We start from the raw sequence: 23,880 nt of genomic DNA, 5'->3' as shown, positions 1-23,880 counted from the left end.
CTGCCTTTTGTCATTAGCTTCAGATACACTTAATGAAAACAGGGAAGCAGATTCACAGTTGCAAGTTATCCACTCCTAAAGAGCTCTGCAGAGGACTGAAGGGAAAGAAGGATTTTAATACCAATAAAGAAGAAAAATAAAAAAAAACTGAGCCACAGGCACAGGAAGGAGTGGCATGGAGTTTATTAATTTGAAAGGCAAAAAGGAGGTTACACTTAATGGAAAGAAGAGGCCATCTTCATAAATGCTCATTAGAAAACTGCTCTAATACAGAAGCAAGGGAACTTCTCTGGGCTCTCCACCTACATCCCAAATCAGAGTCGGCAGTAAGTACAAATCTGAAGAAAATCCACGTGTCCAAGTTGCCATCTCAAAAGCTCTTATCCAGGGGAAAGCAAAAACCTAAAAGAGAGAAGCAGAAAGGTAAGAGAGATATCCAAGGTTTTTAAAAAGTATCTTAGAGCACAACAAGACAGGACCCCAAATCCTTCTAACAAAATTCTAAACCCACAAGACAAAGACAACTATGGGGTTCTCAAATGCTGGACAGTATTTAAGTCAGGCTAAAACAACCAGAATAAAGCAAATATTTTTCACAGAACATTTCATAGAGGTATTCATAAAAAGGAACCTTCAAATCTGAATCCTAAGTACACTGAGGCAAAACTTACTAGGAACTGTAGGCATGGATTCCAACCCAGCTCTACAATTAATAAGCTTTGTGACTTAACAGAAGTCACAATGACCTCTCTAGCTCACAAACTCTTTGGGGGAAGGGGGGAGAAAGGGGGTGCAATTGAGCCTACATAGCTTTTCTACAAAGCACTAAATTTCAGTTGGAAGAACAGGGAGTAAAAGAAGAATTCAAGAGAGAAAAAGTAGAGAAAAACTCCCAATTTCCAATTTAACATGGAAAGAGAAGAAATAATTTAATTTTCACTGACATAAAAGGTTACTTCTGGCAAGAAGGTGGAGGATAACTCCAAGAGAAGCAGTTACCCTACCGCTAGGCACTTGAGATGCAAGCTGGAAGTTGTGAGATTGTTCTTCCCCCAACAAACCCAGGCTTCCCTTCTAGTCCCTCCAAGAGAGCCGCCCGCCTCGTGTGCTGCAGTATGGGAGCAAAACAAAAAGTGGCCCCATAGCTTTAGGCCCTCCAGTACACTGAGCCATCAGAGCCATCTTTCCTGCCAGCGTGCCATGAACATACTATAATCTTCTTCGGGTGTCACCACTTGAAAAGGGCTGGAAAACATGACCTTTCAGAAGAGCAGAGCTACCCTGGCAGGTAAAAGGGCACTACCTTATTCTGCGTACCGGTTATGGTGACCTAGAGAGTCTAGCATCAGAGCTTAATGGAAAGATATGAGACTTCTGGCCAGAGTGCTTTATGTCAGAAACAATGGTAATGGTACTTAGAGACATGATATAGAACTGTACAACATTCTTGTATCAGAATTGTGAGACATGCATAAAAGAAAAGTGTTCACGGTGCCAAAAACAAACAGACCTATTAAAACTCACCTATTCACTCCATCAAACTTTTTTTTTTTTTAAGTAATCTCTACACCCAACATGGGGCTCAAACTCACAACCCCGCAATCAAGAGTCACACACTCTACCGACTGAGCCCACTCCATCAAATTTCTTAAAGCAAAAAACTCTTAGGGTGCCTGGGTGGCTCAGTCAGTTAAGCATCCAACTTCAGCTCCAGTCATGACCCCACAGTTGGTGGGTTTGAGCCCCACATCAGGCTCTCTGCTATCAGCACAGAGCCCGCTTCAGATCCTCTGTTCCCCTTTCTCTCTGCCCCTTCTCTGCTTGTGTTCTCTCTCTCAAAAAAAATAACTAAAAAAAAAGAAAAACACTCTGGCCACAGACTATGAATTATGAATGTATCAGTTCTAATGGCTCAGGTGGAGGGCAGACTAGAACACAAGGCCGTTTCAGTGAGGAACCTGGACACAAAACTATAAATGGAATCCTAGTTTCGTGCAAAAGTCAAGTTTTGAACTTCTATGGTATTAAAACAGTCAAACAAATCTAAAACACTAGGGCTGGTCCATCTAGAAGGCAAAAATGACTCATGAGATTAAGTCTCATGATAGTGGTTTTCAGAAAGTTCTACATAACAAAGATCTGCTCCCTTCTTTTAAGACAGAACTACATTTACCAGATAGTATTCTAAAAGCAGAGGATCTAGGATTCTTTGAAATGTTAACTCAACAAAACTGGACTACTCAACAGCTCAGAAAATGGCTTCAACTGATAACCAGGGGATAAAGGTTTCAGGAAACTAATAAAATGTCTTCCTATAATATCAAGACATGCAAAATGAAGGCATCTACTGAGTGAAGTTAGCTGGACTTCTTCAGTCTATTTCACTCACGCAGAAAAGACCATGCCATCTGATCAGCCTGCTCTCATAATCTTAACAGAGAGCCAGGCACAACACACAGTTAAAAATAATTATTCTCTGTATCGATACAAAAGATAATGCCAGACAGGGTCATTTCTATTTTGAATCCGTGTTCTTCTCCAGCATTATCTCTATTCAGACACCAGCACTGAACAGATAGGCTCAGATACTGATTTTCCTTCAAACCCATCTCATCCTGTATCCTGGTCACCCAATTAACAGCGCAATTAGAGAAAATGTGAATCAAGACCATTCTGCAGAAATTCTAGGTTCCCAGCTCAATGTGAATCACTACAATTTCAGAAGGCACGAATCATGCGTTTCTAAAAATGAAAGGGGCTTTACAGATCAACTAGTCTGATCCTCTCATTTCACAGATGAGGAAGCAGTAGGTGCTGGGAGTTTAACAGATTTTTCCAGAGCTGTCCTGTCTTTAACACTGAAGCCACCAGCTATATGTGGCTATTTAAACTTAGTTAAAATTAAATAAAGTGTTAAAATTCTGTGCCTCAGTCAGGCACATTTCAAATGTTCATTAACAACACATGGTTAGCGGCTACCACACTAGATGACACTGACTTAGAACTATTTCCACATTGCAGAGTTCTACTGGAGAGCACTGGACCAAGGTCATCCTCTCTGGATAAAGTCAGGTCTCCTGATCTGCCATCTCTAGCACGTCTTCTGGACCCAAGATAACCAGCTTTGTAGAAATATTTGATTGATTGATTGACTGATTGATTTTAAGTAATCTCTACACCCAACGTGGGTGGCCCAGCAGAAATATTTTAGATAGCCTACCTTCATTTTTTCTTATCAATCTCTCCTGAGCTTCTCTCATTGAAAAAAGAGAAGTTTAATATTTTTAATAAAAATCTTTTAACAAGAAGATGTAATTCATCACCCAGAAATCTCTGAACAAAATAGAGAAGAAAGAATATAAGAGTTTAAAGTCAAATATCTGTTATCAAGTTGCCACTCAGTCACTTACTAGTTCCAGGGCCTGGAAAAGTTAATTTAACATTCACCAAGATTAGGGCGCTTGGCTGGCTCAGTTGGTGGAGAACGGGACTCTAGATCTTGGGGTCATGACTTTGAGTCTCACATTAGGTGTAGAGGTTACTTTTTAAAAATTAAATTTCACCAAGGTTTAACTACTTCATTATGTAAAATAGGAATACTATTATTCATCTACCTCATCGCAGGGTGAGCCATGAGGATCACACGGGTTAATGTGTCTAGAGTATATGTGAGTCCCACAAGCCTGGTAATGTGGTAAGTATAAAACATTTTGCAAATGTCACCAAATTTTGTAAGGACTTATGCAAACATTGTGCCTTTTGTTATATACACTGACACTAATTTTCCACCTCTTGTGGATGGATGATGGAAATCTGGTAATACGGATAAAAAGCAACAAATGAAAAGAAAAAAGCAAAGCTCAACTGCGATCGGCACAAACGGCACAATCTGCCTGAGACACAATGGGAACTATCATGAACCCTGATAATCAGGGGCTACCGCAGCTCCAAGAGAGTGATGACCATCCAGGCCTACTCCCTCATTGTGTAGACAGGGAAGTTGGGCCTCGGAAACAAGCTATTTGTCCAATCAACCAGTTAATGGAGCAAACTCTACAATGCGGGCCTTCCAATTTCTAGTCTCATGCTTGTGCTCCACCCTACCGTCCTTCATACAAATTTTTTCCTTGGCTCCTTTCTTCCACAGCACTGTCCATGTCTTAGCATCCAGTATCTAATTATTTAGCTATTTTTATAGCATGTGCTTATAGTTGAAAGGATTTATTTATTCATACACACATTCAACAAACATGCACAGTGACTGTTCACCTCATGCTAAGCCCTGAGGTCCTTCAGGGAATTTAAGAGTTCAGTGGGAGAGATAGGAAAGCAAATGAACAGTTTCATAACTGCTAAGTGCAGCATTAGAGGTATGCACAGTGGGCCCCAGAAGAGCCTCCAATACAATTTGGGTAGGAATTATCCGAGCTGCAAGGATGGAGAAATAAGGTAAGGAGTTAGAGCAGCAATGAACTTCATAAGCACTCTACTTGATGTATTTTTTTTATTGGGAGCTTTAAACAGACCAAATACAAAGCAGAGCTCAATCACCAATTAGTCATTAACCAGTGTTTTTTAGTAAATAAAATAAGCAGATTTAGGGCTTTAATAATCGGTAACGAATTAATCTCCCCCTCCAACTGGCGAAAAACAGGGGCTGAAAAAAAGATTGTACTGTGTGCTTAGCTCAAAATACAGTCTACAATTTAGAATAGTTATCTTTTTCAGAATTTACTTGGTGGCTAGCTCTAATTCAACATAAGAAGAAATGTCAAAGAAAAAATGGAATAAAAACTGAACAGTGTCCCCCAGTCAAAAACCTTAAAGATTATTACCAGTGGAGGTCATGTTGGGAGCAAAAAGAAGTCTAGCATGAACCAAAAAAGTGCTCTCCAACTGACAAGAAAAGGAAATAAAGGGAAAATCTGTGGGCCTCTATGCACTTGAGGATTCTGGATAACAAAATCCCTAAGCCACATTAAGGTTGCATGACCTTTTGAGCCGATCTCCACACTGCCCACCTGTGGCCAGAATGTAAAACAACCCTCACCTGGCATCTAAGCCCACTTGGACCTCTGCTGCCCTCCTGTGACTACAAAGAAACTAGATTTTATCACAAAGGTATCAGTGGTTGCCCACCCCCACCCCGCCCCCATCCAACTCAACTTTTGCTTTGTAGTACATTCTCGGCATATGAAACGTACAACCCGCTAGGTGGCAGTAGAGCCTAAAGAATATTTGGATTCCCTTCCAGAGGAAATCTTCCAGAGGACACCACACAGGAGGGCCCTCTTATTCAAGGTTTCACTTTCCACAGTTACTGCAGTCAATCACAGGGGAAGCAGATGACCCTCCTTCTGACACACTGTCAGGTCAATAGTACCCTAACACTAGGTCACAACCCCTACATCACTCACCTCACTTCATCTCATCAGACAGGCATTTTACCATCTCACATCATCATCATAAGGGTGACTACAAAACAGGAAGATGTTCTGGGAGAGAATATAATCACAACACTTTAATTCCAGGGTATGTTACAACTATCCTATTTTGTTATTAGTAACCGTCGTCAATCTCTTACTGGGCCTAACTGATAAACAGAACTTTAGCACAAGTATATGTGTATGGAGAAAACAATAGTATATATGTGGGGTTCGGACCTAGTGGTGGCTTCAGGCATCCACTGGGGGATCTGGAATGCATCCCCCACAGAGAAGAGGGGACCACTGTGCTTCACTGATAAATTCAAAAAGCCAACAGCAATTACTTGTAAATAGCACTGCTTGTCAAGTTCTGCTCCCCCCAGCCCTGTTAGTTCCCTTGTTCCAGCCAGATTGAACACTATGAATTTTTAAAGATCTGTGGGAGAATGGCCTCTATTATAAAAACAAAGCGACACTACCAAGATTTTAGCAGGAGCACTGGAGCAGTTGGCAAACAACCTCCCCAGGGGCTGAGCACATTTCCAAGCTCAGGTTTTGTCCCTTGTGCCCGGTTCACCTTCCCTCAGATCCAGGGGCCTTGTCATCAGGAAATTCCCTTCCCAAATTGTGATCCAATGTAGCTATGTCCCTCTTTTCTTCATTTCCCTTCAGAACACCTCAGATAAGCTGACAACTTTTGAAAAGAACTTCACAAAGAGACAAAGAAACAAACATAGAAACTATTTTACAGATAGTATGTAGATTTTAAAATATTCAAATCTACTGAACTTCTGTGTCATAAATTCCTCCAAAATAAATTTACAGCCACCTAAGTGCCAGACACTGATCAGCAACTCCAAAGCTCGCTAGGAGCATTTTTTACTTTTGCATTTTCATTTTTAGGATCATCTAAAAAAAATCATGAGTGGTGTGCCCGGCTGGCTCAGTCGGTAGAGCATGCGACTCTTCATCTTTGGGGTCACTGAGTTTGAGCTTCATGTTGGGTGTGGAGACTGCTTAAAATAGTGAGGGTGGTTCAGTTGGTTAAGTGCTGGACTTCAGCTCCGTCAGGATCTCACAGTTCCTGAGTTTGAGCCCCATATCGAGCTCTGAGCTGACAGTGTGGAACATGCTTGGCATTCTCTTTTTCTCTCTCAAAAAAATAACCTTTAAAAATACATACATAGGTTTTACATAAGTCCCAGCTGAATGAAATGGTCATGAAGCTCAGGTCTTACAGTGGAGGGAAGGAAGGGAACTTTAGCTGAATCTACAATGTTTAATTTAATCTGTTTGAAATCTTTTCTTTTTTCCTGTATACTTGTTTATTTTTAGGAGACAGAGACAGAGCACAAGCAGAAGAGGGGCAGAGGCAGAGGGAGACACAGAATCCGAAACAGGTTCCAGGCTCTGAGCTGTCGGTTTAGAGCCCAAGACAGGGCTTGAACCCACCAACCGAGAGATCATGACCTGAGCCAAAGTTGGGTGCTTAACTGACTGAGACACTCAGACGCCCCTAATCCATTCAAAATCTTAATTCCCAGTAGTGGTTGGTTAGATTATTTTTTGTACTTTTCTGTATTTTTTAAACTGTTATAATAAAAGCAAAGAAAGAAAATAATAAGGGGAGCACAAATAAATAACTGACTTTTTAAACACATTTCTTTAACTCTGCAATTGCCAAATACTCTATAGTAAACAAACAAGCAAAAATGGGGTATAAGAAAACTTTTTGAAGTCAAACTGGATCATCAGACTTTTTTTTTTTAATGTTTTATTTATTTTTTGAGACAGAGAGAGAGAGTGACAGAGTATGAGCAGGGGAGGGGCAGAGAGAAGGAAACACAGACTCTGAAGCAGGCTCCAGGCTCTGAGCTGTCCATATACAACCCAACAAGGGGCTCAAACCCGTGAACTGTGAGATCATGGCCCGAGCCAAAGCTGGATTCTCAACCAACTGAGCCACCCAGGCGTGCCTGGATTATCAGACTTTCTTTTCTGTTAATGGAATTAGCAAACCTATCCTCATGGGGTTATTTTATTTTATTCTTCTTGTCTATTTATTTGGGAGAGTACAAGCTGGGGATTATCAGGGAGAGGGGGACAGATTATCCAAAGTGGGCTCTGTGCTGACAGCACCAAATGTGGGGCTCAAACTCATGAACTGTGAGATCATGACCTAAGTCCAAGTCAGATGCTCAACTGACTGAACCACCCAGGTGCCCCCCTCAGAAAGTTATTTTAAAAATAAAGTAAGACAGGGGCACCTGGGTGGCTCAGACAATTAAGCGTCCGACTCTTAATTTCAGCTCGGTCATGATCTCATGGTTTGTGGAGTCAAGCCCCATGGATTCTCCCTCTCTCTGCCTCTCCTCTGCTCGAACTCTCTCAAATAAATAAACAAGAAGTACTTGAAGCCTGATCCATGGTGAGCTCTCACTATCTGTGTCTGTTAATTGCTTCTCCTTGAATAGATTTATTTTTTTAACTCAATGCCATTTTCTTTTGATCTGCCTTTTTCAGAGTAGCTGCTAGTTTTAAATGTCATCCCCAAATTCAGGCAAGAGCAATACACTATAGATATTTCTTCTTTCTATCCCCAACCCTCAATGTACTTGGCAAGTATGAAGGATTCTGTTTGAGATGGTTTGTTCTACATTCTGAGGTGGGATAAATATTGATAACTTACTTGGAAACTATTTTAAAAGTGTTTTGGAACACTACACAAAGAGCTCAGTAAGAAACACTTTAAAAGGGCAGGGGCACCTGGGCGGCTCAGTTGGTTAAGCATCCGATTCTTTTGGCTCAGGTAAGGATTTCACAGTCTGAGTTTAAGCCCTACATCAGGCTCTGCACTGACAGTGTCTTTCTCCCTCTGTCTCTGCCCCTTCCCCTGCTCATGCTTTCTCTCAAAATAAATAATAAAGTAAACTTAAAAAAGAGTTGGGATGATGCCTGGGTGGCTCAGTCGGTTAAGCATCCAACTTTGGCTCAGGTCATGATCTTATGGTTTGTGGGTTCGAGCTCCACGTCAGGCTCTGTGCTGACAGCCCAGAGCCTGGAGCCTGCTTCAGATTCTGTGTCTCCTTCTCTCTCTGCTCCTCTCTTACCTGTTCTCTCTCTCTCAAAAATAAACTTTTTAAAAGTTAAAAACCCCATAAAAAGGGAAAATAGATATATGTTTAAAAATTAAAAGCAGGAGGGGCACCTGGGTGGCTCAGTTGGTTGAGCGTCTGACTTCAGCTCAGGTCATGATCTCACAGTCCATGGGTTCGAGCCCCACATCGGTATCTGTGCTGACAACTCAGAGCCTAGAGCCTGTTTCAGATTCTGTGTCTCCCTCTCTCTCTGCCCCTCCCCTGCTCTCTCTCTGTCTCTCTCTCTCTCAAAATAAAATAAAGACATTAAAAAAATTTTTTTAACTAAAAGTAGGAGAGTAAAACCTGTGTCAAACAAAAGATCTCTGTGAAAATTCTTTTGGGCAATGTCCCTGAGAAAAGGATTTTTCAACGAGCATACTCTCTACAAAATGATTTACCACTGTAATCTGGGATTGAAAGATTTTTCTGTACCTTGGGCCCATAATTCCCAGCTGAACAGGTGGCCCTAAGTTGTTAATATGGTCTGCAGGACGCAGTTCCTGCTGAGCCTGCTTTTTTGTCTGTTTTTGTCATAATTTTGAAATACAAAGCTCTCTGCAGCAGAGTCCTCTTCCAATCATGACGGCCTTAGGAAATCATTTTCCATGATTTGGTATCTCCCTGAGCCTAAAGAATACCCTTGAATTGTTCGTTCTGTTCCCTTCCTAAGCATACATGTGACTCATCTAGAAGATGACTAAAGTCAGTCAGAAGACTTATGACTTTTCCAGCAAGATTACTATCAGAGAGCCCCAGAGTCACTCATGAGGTCTGCAAGTGTAAGGTCAATGTTACTGGTTTGGTTTCTTAGCTGTTCTCAAGGACTTATTCTCAGATACCTTGTCTGCTGCCTCAGCTCCCAGATGGCAGATAGCTCCCTACTCTGGACTCCCACAGTACTTTGTTCAGACCTTTGGTGTGACTCTAACTATGCTGAATCATAACTGCTGTGTTTATAGGCCTCCTCCTCTACGAGAAAAGGTGAGAGCCACATTTTACTTTTGTTTGTATTGCCAATAACAAGGCACTGACTGCCACATAGAAGAAGGTGTGGTAAGGAGAGGGAGGAGGACAACTCAACTCCTGATCAGGTTTCCAAAGAGTTAAATTGTATTAGAATAGTAGAAAGAAGTATTTCTCAAACTTTTTTACTGAAATAAACTACTGCTGTCAACTTACCACTACCAAAAATGAAACCTCAACTGAATTAACAAAACTGTTTTTGAGGCATTTTCAATAACGGAAAGAATTCATGTTAACACTGTAAGTAACTGATTCACTCATTCCAGAAATTGATGTACGTATAGTCCTTATCACATTATGGCCTACACTTTGTGCATGGTCGCTACCTTGTGTGTTATACTGCCAATTAGTACAAACACGACAGATTTCTAAGTACTGACAGAGGCCAGTCCTAGTATATTCTTCCCCCAAAAAGGATAACATTTCCTAAGGTTCTTTTTTTTCCTACCACCAAACAGCAACACTTTCAATGGAAAGGCAAAGAAAAGAGTGCATTCACTCATCAGTAAGGCAGGTAGGGTTCTAGAAGACCAGTGAGCCACGAGCACCGTTGGCAAAGGTACCACTCTGCAACCACCTAGCTGTATGGTCACAGGAGGTCTCTGTTTTCTCATATATAAAACAACAGTGTCAAAACACAGTTTGGAAAACACTCATGGACTTCTTAGAGATTTATGATTCTGTTTGGGAGGAAGGACATACCACATCTGAAAGAGAGGCCAAGCAGAGAGGGCCTTTCAACTCTGTCAATCAAAACAACTCCAGCTCCACTACTGTTTTATATACTAAGATTCTACATAAGAATTTAGAGAAAAAGGAGCTCTACGCTAATAAAGAGAAAATAGCAAATGAACCAAATGACATCTCATCCTGTATTTTAAAGTCTTCCCCCAAGCTAATCCCATTTCCCCATTTACTTCCATTTTAGCACACATAATACTAACAAATGGCCACAGTCCTTCATTTAGCATATACTGGACGTCTACCAGGTGTAAGCACTATATCAGGCACTAGGGGGACAATGGCCCAGCCTTTAAAGTTACCAGAGATCAAAATAAGAAAAAAAATTACAGAGCAAATCTCCAGGCAGAACCTACAATTTCGTCTCTTCCAAGATCTCTGTTACTTTCATGGAGTTATTTGATGCAGAAATTAACGTATTAGCTACAGGCAAACTCTTATGTTCTGTTATCTTAATGATTCGCAAAAGAGTGAGAAGGCAATGACCAAGAGAGACAGCACTGATGACGCACGATCATACTAATGCATACTTTGCATTCCAGTAGAAAATTCTACAAATGTCTTATCAGCAATATGGGAACCCTGGCAACTCTAATCAAAACCAGCCACACTCGACTTGTATTCCTAAAATCAACATTATGGGACAAGGGCTATTCTGATCACTACTTACATTCTTCTAGTCTCCTACTCCGCAATGAAGTAAATGGGAGCAATTCAGCCAACGAAGTTCATCACGACAAGGTGCAGGATGGTGCTGGCAAAGAGGAAATCAGCAAAAGCTCGCTCTGGGGAGATGCCTTGGAAATCCGCTTTGTTCTGTGGGTTGATCTGTATCCTGAGGCAAACTGCACAAGACGCAAAACATGAAAATGATTATCTAGAAAAATAACACAAATATGACTGCTAACACACCCATACCCAATGTCCCAATAATTCTAACAGAAATGATGCATAAGTGCATCCAAAGGCACATACAGGAATGACACCCATGACAGCCCCAAACGAGAGAAATGATCTAAATGTCTCCACAGTCAAATGGATACATTACGGCATATGCACACAATAAAATACCATGCGGCAGTGAAAAAAACACTTCACAATATGAAGGCATCCCGCGACTATAATATTAAGCAACACAATCCAGATAATAAAAAACCCATGCTGTACGATCCCATCTATATACAGCTTAACAGGAGGCAAACCAATCTACGAAAATATAAGCCGTATAATGCTCTTTCACGGGAAGAGGAAGGACAGAAGGTGCAAGGAGGAGTCGTCTAGGGTGTGCTGGTAATGTTCTGTATCTTGCTCTGGGTGCCGGTCAGACGGGTGAAATTAAGAATTCATGATTGTATGCTTATGTGTTATGCTCTTGTTTAAGTTAAAAGAAAAAAATATGATGTCTCAGGCTAAAAACCAAAAGCTCACTCAGAAAAAGATATATATATAACTAACATATCTTCAGAACTCTCCTAACTCCCAATTTAAATTTATAATTTTATCTCGAATTGGATGTAGGTGAGGCAATAACAAAGGGGCTGGGCTGAATGACAAAAAGTTATAAAACTGTAGATTTTTTTTTTTAGTTTATTTATTTTGAGAGAGTGTATATGCATGTGAGCAGAGGAGAGGCAGAGAGAGAGGGAGAGAATCGCAAACAGACTCCACAGTCAGTGCACAGAGCCCTACACAGAGCTTGAGGCCATAATACTGCACGATCATGACCTGAGCCAAAATCAAGAGTCGGATGCTTAACCGGCTGAGCCACCCAAGCACCCCAAACTGTGAATTATTTTCTAATGAAATGAATATAATATTGGATAGCACAGACTATAAATATGTTTATCCATGAGGACCTCATAGATATAATCTTTCATCTTAAAGTTCTAGTAGCTGCTTGTCTCAAAAAAAGGCAAGAGACCTAAACTATATAACCTTGACAGAGAACTCTACTGCCACATTCTATATCCTTGAAGATGCCAACCTGATACATTATCCACAGTCACCATTTGACATGAAACAGCTCTACGAGTACACTTTTCCAAATATCTTTATGCCTGTGTTAAATAATTACACTACTTAAGAAAACCCAAATTTGCTTCAGGCTAGCATCCCTTACATCACCAAGCAAGAAAACAAAATGAACTGAGATCTAACCCAAAGATCAGAAAACTACCAAACTAGTTCTCCAGAGGCCATCACCACGGCAACAGTTTTCATTATGCTTAAACGTGTAAACACTGTGGAAACACTACTGATCTTTTCAAGTACCTGGACCCTTCAAAACATGAAGGACACTGACTGAAGCAAGGGCAATCAATTAAAATCCTGCTGTGGAGAGTACAGACTGGTTCAACCATTTGGGAGAGCTGGCAATATCTATTAAAATTTAAAATGATTTTACTTTCTGAATAAGGAATTTGTCTAGCAGAACAAAGAATTTCTAACAGCATGTTCATAAAGTTGAAAAAAAAGTGAACAGTCCAAATGTCATCAAGGGGATTATTTCAATAAATTACACTACAGACATGCAGTGAAATCCCATTTTTTTAAAAAAGAGAAATAAATTCTCTATATGCTGACAGTAAAGATATCCAAGACCTATTAAGTGGGGGGGGGGGGGGGGCCAGAAAACTATTCCACTATTTCTCTTAAGAAAAAGATATTATTTTCTCATTTCTGTTAGTTTGAACCTAGGAAAAAATTTGGAGAAACACATACCAAACTATTAACAGTGGCTCTTGAGATTGAGGGTGGGGACAGAGCAGTGTTTCAGGAAATATGAGGGAACAAAAGAGAAGCTCCCTGTGAAGGTGGATAAAATAATGAATTGATGTGTTTTCATTACCAGGATCACAGTAACCCACCTTATTTTAATGACAACATAAATTCCATAGAGACAGAAAGGACTTTGGAGTTATAAAGGCCAACAGGCATTTGATACATAAAATGCCCAAGAGGTGGTGGGGGTGGGCGTACTGGGGGAGGCTATATGATCAAAAGTATACTCTCCACTACTAGAATCTGATAAGCCATCCCCAGGGGGAAATCACAAACCTTCCAGAGCCTGTGTTACTGATAGGGGTGCCCTATCCCTCATAAGCATGGGGATACAAAAATGGCAAAGAAAATCTGTTCAAAAAGCCTCTCGGTAAATGATCGTTCAGTCTCTCCCAAAGCACTTCCAAAGATGGAAATTTACTACCTCCTAAGGCAGATAGCTTCATTTAAGCGGTTTTAATTCAATCTGTCTTCTTAAATATTCATTCATACTGAAAACAAACACAGGGTTGAAGGGGGAGGGGGAAAAGAGGTGGTGGTAATGGAGGAGGGCACTTGTGAGGAAGAGCACTGGGTGTTATATGGAAACCAATTTGACAATAAACTATTTTTTTAAAAATTCATTCATTCAGCAAAATATTTATTGAGCACCTATTATGTGCCATGCATCATCCCAGGTGCTGGGAACATGGCACAGAATAAGACAGACAAGAGTCTGACTCCCAAGAAATTTACACTCTAATAGAAAGAAATATATAAGTAAGCAAGCAAATAAGCAAGGAAATATCAGGCAGTGATATGTTCTATGAAGAAAACAAAACAAGGTAATAAGAGAAAGTGACTAGGAAGCTACTTTTATTTGATAGTACATAAGGCCTCTCTAGAATGTGCTACTTAAGCCCAAAATTTGAAAGACAGGAACCAACCAGGCAAAGATCTAGGGGCAGAGCATTGCAAGTAGCAAGAACAATCTTGACATATTCTAGGTAATAACAAGTCAGACTGACTAGACTGTAGTGATTAAGGGCAAGAGGAAAACAAGGGCCAAATCCTGTGGGGTCTTGTAAAGCTTCAGTAAAGAGTCTCGATATAGTTCTAAGTGCAATGGAACATTTCAGAGTTTTGAGCAGACGAATAAAATAATCTGATTTAGGGGCACCTGAGAGGGCTCAGCTGGTTGAGCATGAGATCTTGATTTCAGCTCAGGTCATGATCTCAGGATCATGGGATCAAGCCCCGTGTCAGGCTCCATGCTAAGCCTGGAACCTGCTCATTCTCTCTCCCCCTCTGCTCCTCTTCCCTGCTCTCTCTCTAAAAATAAGATTCTCTCCCTCTGACAATCTCCCCAGCTCCCGCCCACTCTCTAAAAAAAAAAATCTGATTTATAATTTTAAGGCTGCTAGAACTGCAGCAGACAATGGTTTACAGAGTTAAAGGAGCACAGGAACTGCATAGAAAGCACAGAAATTGAAGAGTCAGGTAATGGTAGTAAAAATGAATAGAAATGAAGAGATACAGGCTGTATCTTGGAGAAGACAGGGCTTGCTGATGAAATGGATGTGGGAAATAAGGGATCAAGGAAACCTAAAGACTTCGACCAACGTCCTGATTGGTGAAGAGGCAGATGGCTGGGAGGAAAGGTACAATTTGGAGTTTCAGATCAGACATCATGTGAAGATGAGCAAGTGGATTTACTAATTTGGAATGCAGGGAATGGTCAGACCTAAAAACATAAATGTGGTAACTGTAGTTATGTAGACATTATTTAAACCAACCTACAGAAAGAAATTCGAGAACAAAAGGTATCCAGCACCATGTCCTGAGACAGAGAAGTACCTGCACAAACAGTAGGAAGGGAAAACCAATGAGGTGAGAAGGAACAACCAGGAGAGTGTAGTGCTATGAAAGCTTCAAGAACAAAGTACTTCCAACAGGACACAGCAGCCACAATACTAAACACTAAATTCAGGCAAGGTGAGATAGATGGCCATTAGGTTGGGCAAGACGACAAGCACAGTTTCACTGGAGTGGTGGGAATAGACCACCACAAGAGTGGGGTAAGGAATGAATGGAAAGTGAGAAAGCAGAAACAGCAACTATGCTGTCAAGGAATTCTGTGATGATGGGGACGAAATGGAATGGCAGCTGGAGGGGTATTTGGGGCCAAATATTTTTAATTTATTTATTCTTGTGGGGGGGAGAGAGAGAGAGAGAGAGCGAGCGAGCATGTGAGCAGGGGAAGAGCAGAAAGAGAGGGAGAGAATCCCAAGCAGGCTGCCCACCATCAGCGCAGAGCCCAATGTGGAGCTGGAACCCACAAACTGTGAGATCATGACCCAAGTCAAAATCAAAAGTCAGATGTTTAACTGACTGAGCCACCCAGGCACCCCCTAATTGGATAATATGAGTATGCTTGTATAACGAGAATAATCCAGTAAAGAAAGAGAGTTTTTTTTTTGTTTGTCTTGTTTTTTGTTCTGTTTTGGTTTTTTGGTGCAAAAAGGTGATTTTAGTAAAGTACGGGGACAGAACCCGTGGGCAGGAAGAGCAGCCAAGATAGAAATATTAATAATGCAGAATGGAAAGGTGATTGCAGAAGCTGAGTCCCTGAGGGAGCGAGAGAACACTACCCAAGTGAGAGAGCTGGCATCGGACAGGAAAGGGACACATCAACCATTATCATGGGAAGTCAAAGAGTAAGGGTACAGGTGCAAATGAGCTGCTAGGACTCCTTGCTGGGAAAATGAAAGGATTCCTGTCTACCTTTTTAGTAAAAAATATAAAATAAAACAAGAGCATCAACTGAGAATAAAGGAAAAGAGGATATACGGAACAGAGTTAAGAGAGAAGTTATGATGCATTATTTTGGAAAAGCAAACATTTAGGGAAGTATTACCGGATACTGGGCAAGGCTGAGTGCCCATATGTGTGCCTATTTTCACCAATGCTTCTCCATCACAGCACTACATCCAGGTACTTGTTCTATCTCCCACTAGATTATAAACTCTAGAACAGCAGAGACCATGTCTGTGGGTCTTACAGCTCATCCTCAGTACCTTGGCAGAGAATCTGACACATAATTGCTTAGTATTCATTTAATTAAGGGTACACTCACAATTTAACATATACAGTGTTAAGCACTGAATATGCAGAGATGAAAAGACAACCCCTATCATCAAGAGGCTCACATTCCAGAAGAAAAACATACAAACAAATACAGCACCATATCAAAGCGCACACCTCCCTCCCACCCTCTCCCTCACACATACACACAGGTGAAATAGGATTATAGAAAAAAGACCAAAATCTGCTAGAAAAGTCAGGGAATGGTTCCAAAGGGAAGCAGCACTTGAGCTGAGCTGTCTAAGAAGTGAAGAATTTCCCAGGCAGGCAAGCAAAAGTAAAATAGCTTGAGACATCACAGCACATTCGGAGAATACCAAGTAACTCAATAATGCTAGGGTCTGAAATACAGAGGAAACAAGAGACAAGAAATGAAGCTGGAGATACAGACAGGACCAGATAATGAAAAGAGCCTGGTACCATGAAAAAGATTTTTAGGGGCACCTCAGTGACTCAGGTGGTTTAGCTTCCAACTTCAGCTCAGGTCATGATCTCACAGTTCGAGGGTTCAAGCCTCATGTTGAGCTCTGCGCTGACAGCTCAGAGCCTAGATCCTACGTTTTGGATTCTGTGTCTCCCTCTCTCTCTCTGCCTTTCCCCTGCTGGTGCTCGCTCGCTCGCGCTCTCTCTCTCTTTCTCTCTCTCTCTCTCTCTCAAAAATAAATGTTAAAAAAAAATTTTTTAAGTTTTGACTTTTTCAGTAGGACACAGATTTTATGCAGGGAGTGGCATGATCAGAGTCAAGTCAAGCCCACAAACACTGTGAAAGAGACTGGAGAGAAAGATACCAGAGGCTGGGAGGTAAGTGAGGAAGATTACAGTGGTCTAAATAAGAGATACTGAGGGACGCCTGGGTGGCTCAGTTGGTTCAGCACCCATCTGTCTGACTTTGGCTCAGGTCATGGTCTCACAGTTTGTGAGTTCAAACCCCGCAATGGACTCTATGCAGAGCCTGCTTTAAATTGTGTCTCCCTCTCTGTGCCCTTCCCTCCCCTGCTCATGCTAGGTGTCTCTCTTACAAAAATAAGCATTAAAAAAATTCTTTTTAATTTTTAAATAAAAAGAATTTTTTAATGTTTATTTTTTATTTTTGAGAAAGAGAGCATGAGCAAGGGAGGGGCAGAGAGAGAGGAATAAACAGAATCCGAAGCAGGCTCCAGGCTCTGAACTGTCAGCACAGAGCCCAACGTGGAGCTTAAACTCACTGACCATGAGATCATGACCTGAGCCACAGTCGGATGCCCAACTGACTGAGTCACCCAGGTGTCCCCCAACCCCCCAAATTTTTTTAATAAAAAATAGATACTACTAAGAGCCTGAGTCACTGAGGATGGAGAGCTAGCTAAGGATATGAAAGAGATTTAGAAACAGGACTCTCAGGCACAATTAGCAAACTTCCAGCCTCTTGGACAGCAGTTATGGTAGATATTAGGACCCATAAATCTGATAGATAATTCCCAAAGAAATGCTGGACCCCAGTCCACATGGCGCCCAACAGCTCCCAAGAGACAGTAAATACTCTGGATTCAGCCTCCTTGCCTTTTAAAATTTTTTTGCTTGTTTGTTTGTTTTTTATTTATTTTTATAGAGAGAGACAGCGCGAACAGGGGAGGGTCAGAGAGAGAGGGAGACACAGAATCTGAAGCAGGCTCCAGGCTCTGAGCTAGCTGTCAGCACAGAGCCCGATGCGGGGCTTGAACCCACGAACTGTGAGATCATGACCTGAGCCGAAGCCGGACACTTAACTGATTGAGCCACCCAGGCGCCCCTAGGCCTCCTTGCCTTTTAAATTCAAACTGCTTTTGGATTTGTACACTAGAAGAAACAAACTGTTTTTTTAATCCAAAACTGTTTCATATAGATTAGAGAATATAAACAAAGTTGTAAAAATTACTTAAAACCTACTTTCAAGATCAAAGACTTATTTTTAACAAATCTTCATGTTTTTGGCTTATCCCTCCTAAGTAGCACTCTAAATGAGTAGAAAGAGGGATTTCACTTAAGTTAAAAAGGAAACTAGAAGTGCTGCCAACCCGGGAATGTTACTCTAACAAAGGGACAGATGTCCTCAGCTAGAGATCTTTAACCATAAGATAAACAGTCAGCTGCTAAGGAAATCTGAAATCTGTCTTTTAAAGCTTACTATACTTTACACTGTTGATCAAAAAGAAAAAAATTTCTCAATGGCAATTTTCTACCTCTGGCTCCTTCTTGAAACCACAGGTAAGTCTCCCAGCCATCAGGAAATAGAAGAAAACAGATCATTTTCACCGAGACGAAATAACACCAGGCTTTTTTAAAAAAATGACAGCAAAAGAAAAAAAGAAAATGAAAAAGAAAAAAAAAGTGTGACAGCATTCTATATTATTTAAAAATATACTGTTCAATTTCCTAAGAGCATCTGTTAAATTAACACATATAGAAGGAACGGAAGAAAACAGATTGCCAAAAAGAAATTAGGGAACCAGATGAAATAACTTTTCCCTCCAATTCATCAGTGTAGGCTAACACCAATTATTAAGTCTCTCCCTTACTCAAATTCAGGGAAAAGGGCGAGGGGACCTGGCTGGCTCAGTCAGAAGAGCATGCAACTCCAGGTCTCCCAGTTGTGAGTTCAAGCCCCATACCGGGTGTAGATATTTTATAGGTAAATAAATTAATATAAAACAAAATAAAAAATAAATTATAAATCCTAAGATGCTTTCCCATTACCTACAGAATAAAATCTCTGGCCTGGCACCCAAAGCTCTAGCATCCACCAGCACTACCTAAACTTTCAATATAATCTCCTACAATTCCCATTCTCCAGCTAAATGGCCTCCTCTCCTCTCTTCCAACAAGAAACCACAGGAAAATTAGCAACCCAGCACCATATATAGGTACAAGGCTTCCCTTCCCAATAATCACAACAAACGATAAACTCCATATTTCAAATTTCCCATTAAAATGTTTCCTGTTGAGAGGCACCTGGGTGGCTTAGTCGGTTGAGTGTCTGACTTCAGCTCAGATCATGATCTCAGGGTTTTTGAGTTTGAGCACCATATTGGGACTCACTGTATGCAGCGTGGAGCCTGCTTCAGATCCTCATCCCTCTCTCTCTCAAAAAATACACATTAAAAAAAAACACTTAAAAAAGTCTCCTTTTAAGGATCTGGACTAACAAAGAGCAGAAAAGGTAGTAAGGGCATTTAATAAAGGCGACGCTGTCAAAAGAAATGCAAATGATACCCTTTGATGGTAACTATGAATTGTAATGAATCCTTTCTTTTCCTGAAGTGACTTTCTTTTCTGTGGCCCAATTACCTGTTATCTAACAGCTTTGGAAATCCCAATCCCCCATATTAACTCCACTATTAAAGTGCCCTTTCACTAGACATTCTCTTCAAAGACAAGCTATGACTTCTCCCTGGGGAGGAGGCTGGGGAGTCTGCCAACTCAACTGTAGCTACAACAGCCTCAAAAAAAAAAAAACCAGGAAAAATTATCTGCTCAAAAAATCTTCTGGTTTCAGTATGCCTGGGAGGGTCAGTCTGTTAAACATCTGACTCTTGATTTCAGTTCAGATCATGATCTCACAGTTCGTGGTATTAACCCCCAAGTCAGGCTCTGCACTGCCAGCACAGAGCCTGCTTGAGATTCTCTCTCCCTCTCCCTCTGCCCATCCTCATTCATACATGCACACCAGTCTCATTCTCAAATAAATAAATAAACATTTTTAAAAATTTGTTCCCAGGGCACCTAAGTGGCTCAGTCAGGTAAGCAGTTTTGCTCACGTCATGATCTCACGGTTCCTGAGTTTGAGCCCTGCATCAGACTCTGTGCTGACAGCTCAGGGCCTGGAGGAGCTTACTTCAGATTCTGTGTCTCCCTCCCTCTCTGCCTCTCCCCTACTCATGCTCTGTCTCTCTCTGTCTCTCTCTGTCTCTCTCTCTCTCAAAAACATAAACATCAAAAATAATAAATAAAATAAAAATAAAAATAATTTGCTCTGGCTTTTTCACATTAATAACCTACAACTGTAGTCCACACCCACTCTTCAGTAAATCACACTTTTCCATGTAGCCCTGAGGAGGCATTCTTAACCATAAGAGACTTAGGAAACCAGAGAGACTTCAACAATAAACTTTCTTTTAAATCAGCTTCAGCCCCACCCCATTCCTACTCCTGCAGACCTGGAAGACAAAAATCATCAAACAAAAGTTACTAGACGTTCTCAAAATTCCTTCTCCAGACTGGATAATAAAATTCTTAGTCACAAAAAGTTGGGGGTAGGGCAAGGGCAGGTGGGATAGGTAGGACCTGGAGCAAAAAGGGACCTGCTGTAAATGATGGTGGTAACATTTGAATTCCTGATAGTCAGGATGCTGCCACAGAAAATGTAGTCTTGTTTATGTACGACAAAACTCAAAATCATAATGAAATATACAACTAACAGACTATTCACTCTAAAACTCCAGATCAGGCTAGTGTGCAAGTCATTAAGTCTTCAGGCTTAGTTTAAGTTCTGCAAGAGAAAGCAGAATATCTCTGGTTTGGGGTGCCTGGGTGGCTCAGTCAGTTAAGCATCCTGCTTCAGCTCAGGTCATCTCATGGTTTGTGGGTTCAAGCCCCACGTCCAGCTCTGTGCTGGCTGACAGCTAAGAGCCTGTAGCCTGCTTCGGAATCTGTGTCTTCCTCTCTCTCTGACCCTCCCCTGCTCGTGCTGTCTCTGTCTCTCAAAAATAAAAAAATAAATAAAAAAGAATATCTCTGGTTTGAGTCTGAACTAGCATTTGTGTAAAAACCATTCTATAGAGCTATAAATGGAGAACCACTATAAATGAACAGTTCCGATCCTGTATTTTGTCTGTGCCCCACCTAGACTGTAAACTCATTGAGGATAAGGAATATAAACCTGATGCACTCCCAAAGCCTTTATCATAGTATTTGTATTTTGATTCTAAACACAATTAATGGCCTGACGCATAATAATCATACTGGGGGGAAAAATTAATTCTGGCATGTTCTCAAACTCAGAGAGAAGGCAATACCAGTGACTGGAAAGGCCCATCTGGTCTCAGGGGTGCCTCGGCGGCTCGCTCGGTTAAGGATCTCACTTCAGCTCAGGTCGTGATCTCGCGGTTCATGTGTTCAAGCCCCACGTCGGGTTCTGTGCTGACAGCTCAGAGCCTGGAGCCTGCTTCAGATTCTATGTCTCCCTCTCTCTCTGCCCTTCCCCTACTCTCTCTGTGTCTCTCAAAAATAAATTTAAACATGTTAAAAAAAAAAAAGGTCCATGTGATGGCCACCTATAAAGTAGACTGGCTAACACTCATGGGCTAAGCCTGAACTTGGCATTCATGCTGTTCCTAATGGGCATGAAAAGGTCAGATTATGTCCAAAAAAAAAAAAAAATTATGGGACAGTCAGCTCTTGTTAAAATGAGTCTACAAGGCTCCAAATGCCGGGAATCAGAGTAAGAGCTAAAATAGAACTATGTGAATAAAAACTGAGTTCGGGATAATGAAATGACAGTTGCATCCACAAGAAGTAAGGAGGAGCAGCTAAAAGCCAAAGTAAAAGTTGATTCAATGAGCAAATCACCTGCACTTATATTTTGTACACTGTTCACGGAAATGTTTCACTGGCGGTTAGCGATGATTAGGGCAAGGTGACAGAGGTTTCAGAGCTGGGTTTTCATCTTAAAAGTCTACCAACTTTAAAGATATTAGTTAAAGCTAAGAGAAAGTTGGAATGGAGTTTTCTTGGACCAATGTGAACGTAGTGAACTGGATCACCAAGTTGAGCAGCAACATGGAGAGGGTTTTTCTAGACACTTAATTCCAGCTCCCGGGCGGCTGTTTGGTATTAGGCATGTGGTAACCTTTCCGAGCCTCAATTTCCCCCGTTCACAAGAGGGCAATGCAGCTCCTCTCTTAACTTCACGAGGCGGTAATCTGATATAAAAAAGAGTGCTGTGGGAATAAAAGCGCGCCAAGGCAAACACATTACTGCGATTTCTTATAGAATCATTACCCGCTAAGATGAAGCTCCCCACACAAGAGATGAAGCCCGAGAGGAAAGAGTTGAAGGGGAAGGTCCCCACGAGGAGACAATAACCGAACTGCAGCGCCCCGGTCAGCAGTATGTACAGGAGGTACGCGTCAAGCAACTTCAGACGCTGAGGAGTGGAGCTCAAGTACTCTTCTAAGAACCGCGAGATGACGGACACTACCGACGCCGACATGGCTACACACTCAGTTCTCCGGCCTCCTTCCAGCAAACTCCCGGCGAAACGGACAACCACACCGGATGTAGCCTTGGAGCCTGCGCACCGCTGTAGCCCAGCTCCACCCTTTCCGATTTGCCACTTTGCGCAGGCGTATACGAAGACCGGGGCGTGAAACAACTACTGCGCAGACGCAGAATACATCCACAGAAATCGCTACGGCCAGAGAAAGCTAATGCGCCTGCGCAATGGATCTGTTCCTGGGCTGGAGACGTGTACTCTTTTTGTCCTACTTCCGTGGTCAGGTTGGTGACGCCCACAGTTGCTCTAGCAACAAGATAGTGTGGGAGGAAGAGAGGGACGGGTTTCAAAAGGACGGCGTAACTTCTCTAGGTTTAGGGCTCTCTTTGGACCACCCGCGTCTTCAAAGATTCATTGCCAGTGCCTGGCGCTGTCAGGGTTCAGTACCAGCGTGGCTCTAGCTCTGTTTAGGGCAGAGATGCCTGTCCCAGATCATTAGAGCAAGTTAAATTCCCCCTCAGTGAGAAACACTGTTGCTAATCACTGCGCAAGCACCAGTTTAGACTTGGTTATTGGGGGAGGGAAGTGCGGAACGGAGGGAGGGAGCTTGACCTCTACCTGGCCCTGGACTGGACTGGGACCTGGCCCTGGGAGCACTTACGAATAAACGCAGGGGAACCTAAATTCACAGGCCTTAGTAAATCAGTTAACATCTATTGGTCGCCTCCTCGTGGCATTGTGTTAAATCGTAGGTACCATTGGGCCAATCAAATATGGTCTTTTCTTTTTTTCTTTTTTCTTTTTTTCAGTTTTTTTGTGAGAGAGAACCAATGTGGAGGGGCAGAGAGGAGGGTGGGAGGGGGTGGGACAGAGGATCCGAGCAGGCTCTGACAGCTGCGAACCTGATGTGCGTCTTGAACTCAGAAACTTGGAGATTATGACCTGAGCCCAAATTGGATGCTTAACCCACTGAACCACCCAGGGGCCCTTCAGATGCGGTCTAAAAAGGACCAGTGTTGGTGGAAGGGAGTGGGAGAAAACAATCGATTAATGTGCAAACTAGCATCTTGAATCCTGTGTAATATCCTAAGATATCAGCGCCAAAAGGCCCATAAAAGCATTGCCTGGTTCAAATCCTGCCAGCCATTCCCACCCATTTTGCAGAAGAAACTGAAGGTTCGTGGTTTTGTATTTAACAAGTGGAATTACCTATTTTTATTAAACGTTTTAACTTATTTAAAAAATAAGATCCATTTTAATTTGTGGGGTTTGCTATGCTTTAATTTCTTATTAATCTGACCTTCCAGCCCAAGTTCATCTAATCTCTGGCTGCAGATTGTACATAACCAGGTGCTTTTTAAGCTTACTAACAACTTTGAGCTATCGTAGGTACTCAGTCAAAATTCCTAAAGCAGCA

General features: G+C 41.7%; 2 protein-coding genes and 1 long non-coding RNA gene across 4 annotated transcripts in view; 2 read left to right on the top strand and 1 right to left on the bottom strand.

Moving 5' to 3' along the window:
• Positions 1-165: 165 nt before the first annotated feature.
• On the bottom strand, positions 166-22,553 carry DAD1 (defender against cell death 1). Its single transcript, XM_029950782.1, has 3 exons — positions 22,250-22,553; positions 11,001-11,175; positions 166-402 (listed from the first exon to the last, which is right to left on the bottom strand). The coding sequence occupies exons 1-2, from the start codon at positions 22,458-22,460 to the stop codon at positions 11,045-11,047; spliced, it is 342 nt and encodes a 113-aa protein (XP_029806642.1). The 5' UTR covers positions 22,461-22,553; the 3' UTR covers positions 166-402; positions 11,001-11,044.
• Positions 786-3,308, top strand: LOC115301109. The gene is made up of 2 exons (XR_003912972.1): positions 786-1,288; positions 3,022-3,308. It is a non-coding gene; the product is annotated as an uncharacterized LOC115301109 (long non-coding RNA).
• Positions 5,514-23,880, top strand: part of ABHD4 (abhydrolase domain containing 4) — a 41,471-nt gene continuing 23,104 nt past the window's right edge. Inside the window, exon 1 of one of the 2 annotated variants that reach the window (XM_029950781.1) lies at positions 5,514-5,532. The gene's annotated coding sequence lies outside the window, so the exon portion shown is untranslated. Of the gene's footprint in view, positions 5,533-22,341; positions 22,748-23,880 lie in introns of those variants that run through there. The other variant, XM_029950779.1, reaches the window with a different exon arrangement.

Source organism: Suricata suricatta, chromosome 9 (genome assembly GCF_006229205.1).
Source record: "Suricata suricatta isolate VVHF042 chromosome 9, meerkat_22Aug2017_6uvM2_HiC, whole genome shotgun sequence".
NCBI classification, from domain to species: domain Eukaryota; kingdom Metazoa; phylum Chordata; class Mammalia; order Carnivora; family Herpestidae; genus Suricata; species Suricata suricatta.
Note: the sequence above shows the minus strand (reverse complement) of the source record. Positions and strands in the feature narration are given on the sequence as shown.

Bases quoted from the DNA above. Each gene is read 5' to 3' on its own strand.
- DAD1 (XM_029950782.1), bottom strand. From the start codon at position 22,460: ATGTCGGCGTCGGTAGTGTCCGTCATCTCGCGGTTCTTAGAAGAGTAC. The intron at 11,176-22,249 runs GTAATGATTCTA...CGTCTTGTGCAG, and splicing joins GGGGAGCTTCATCTTAGCGG to TTTGCCTCAGGATACAGATC.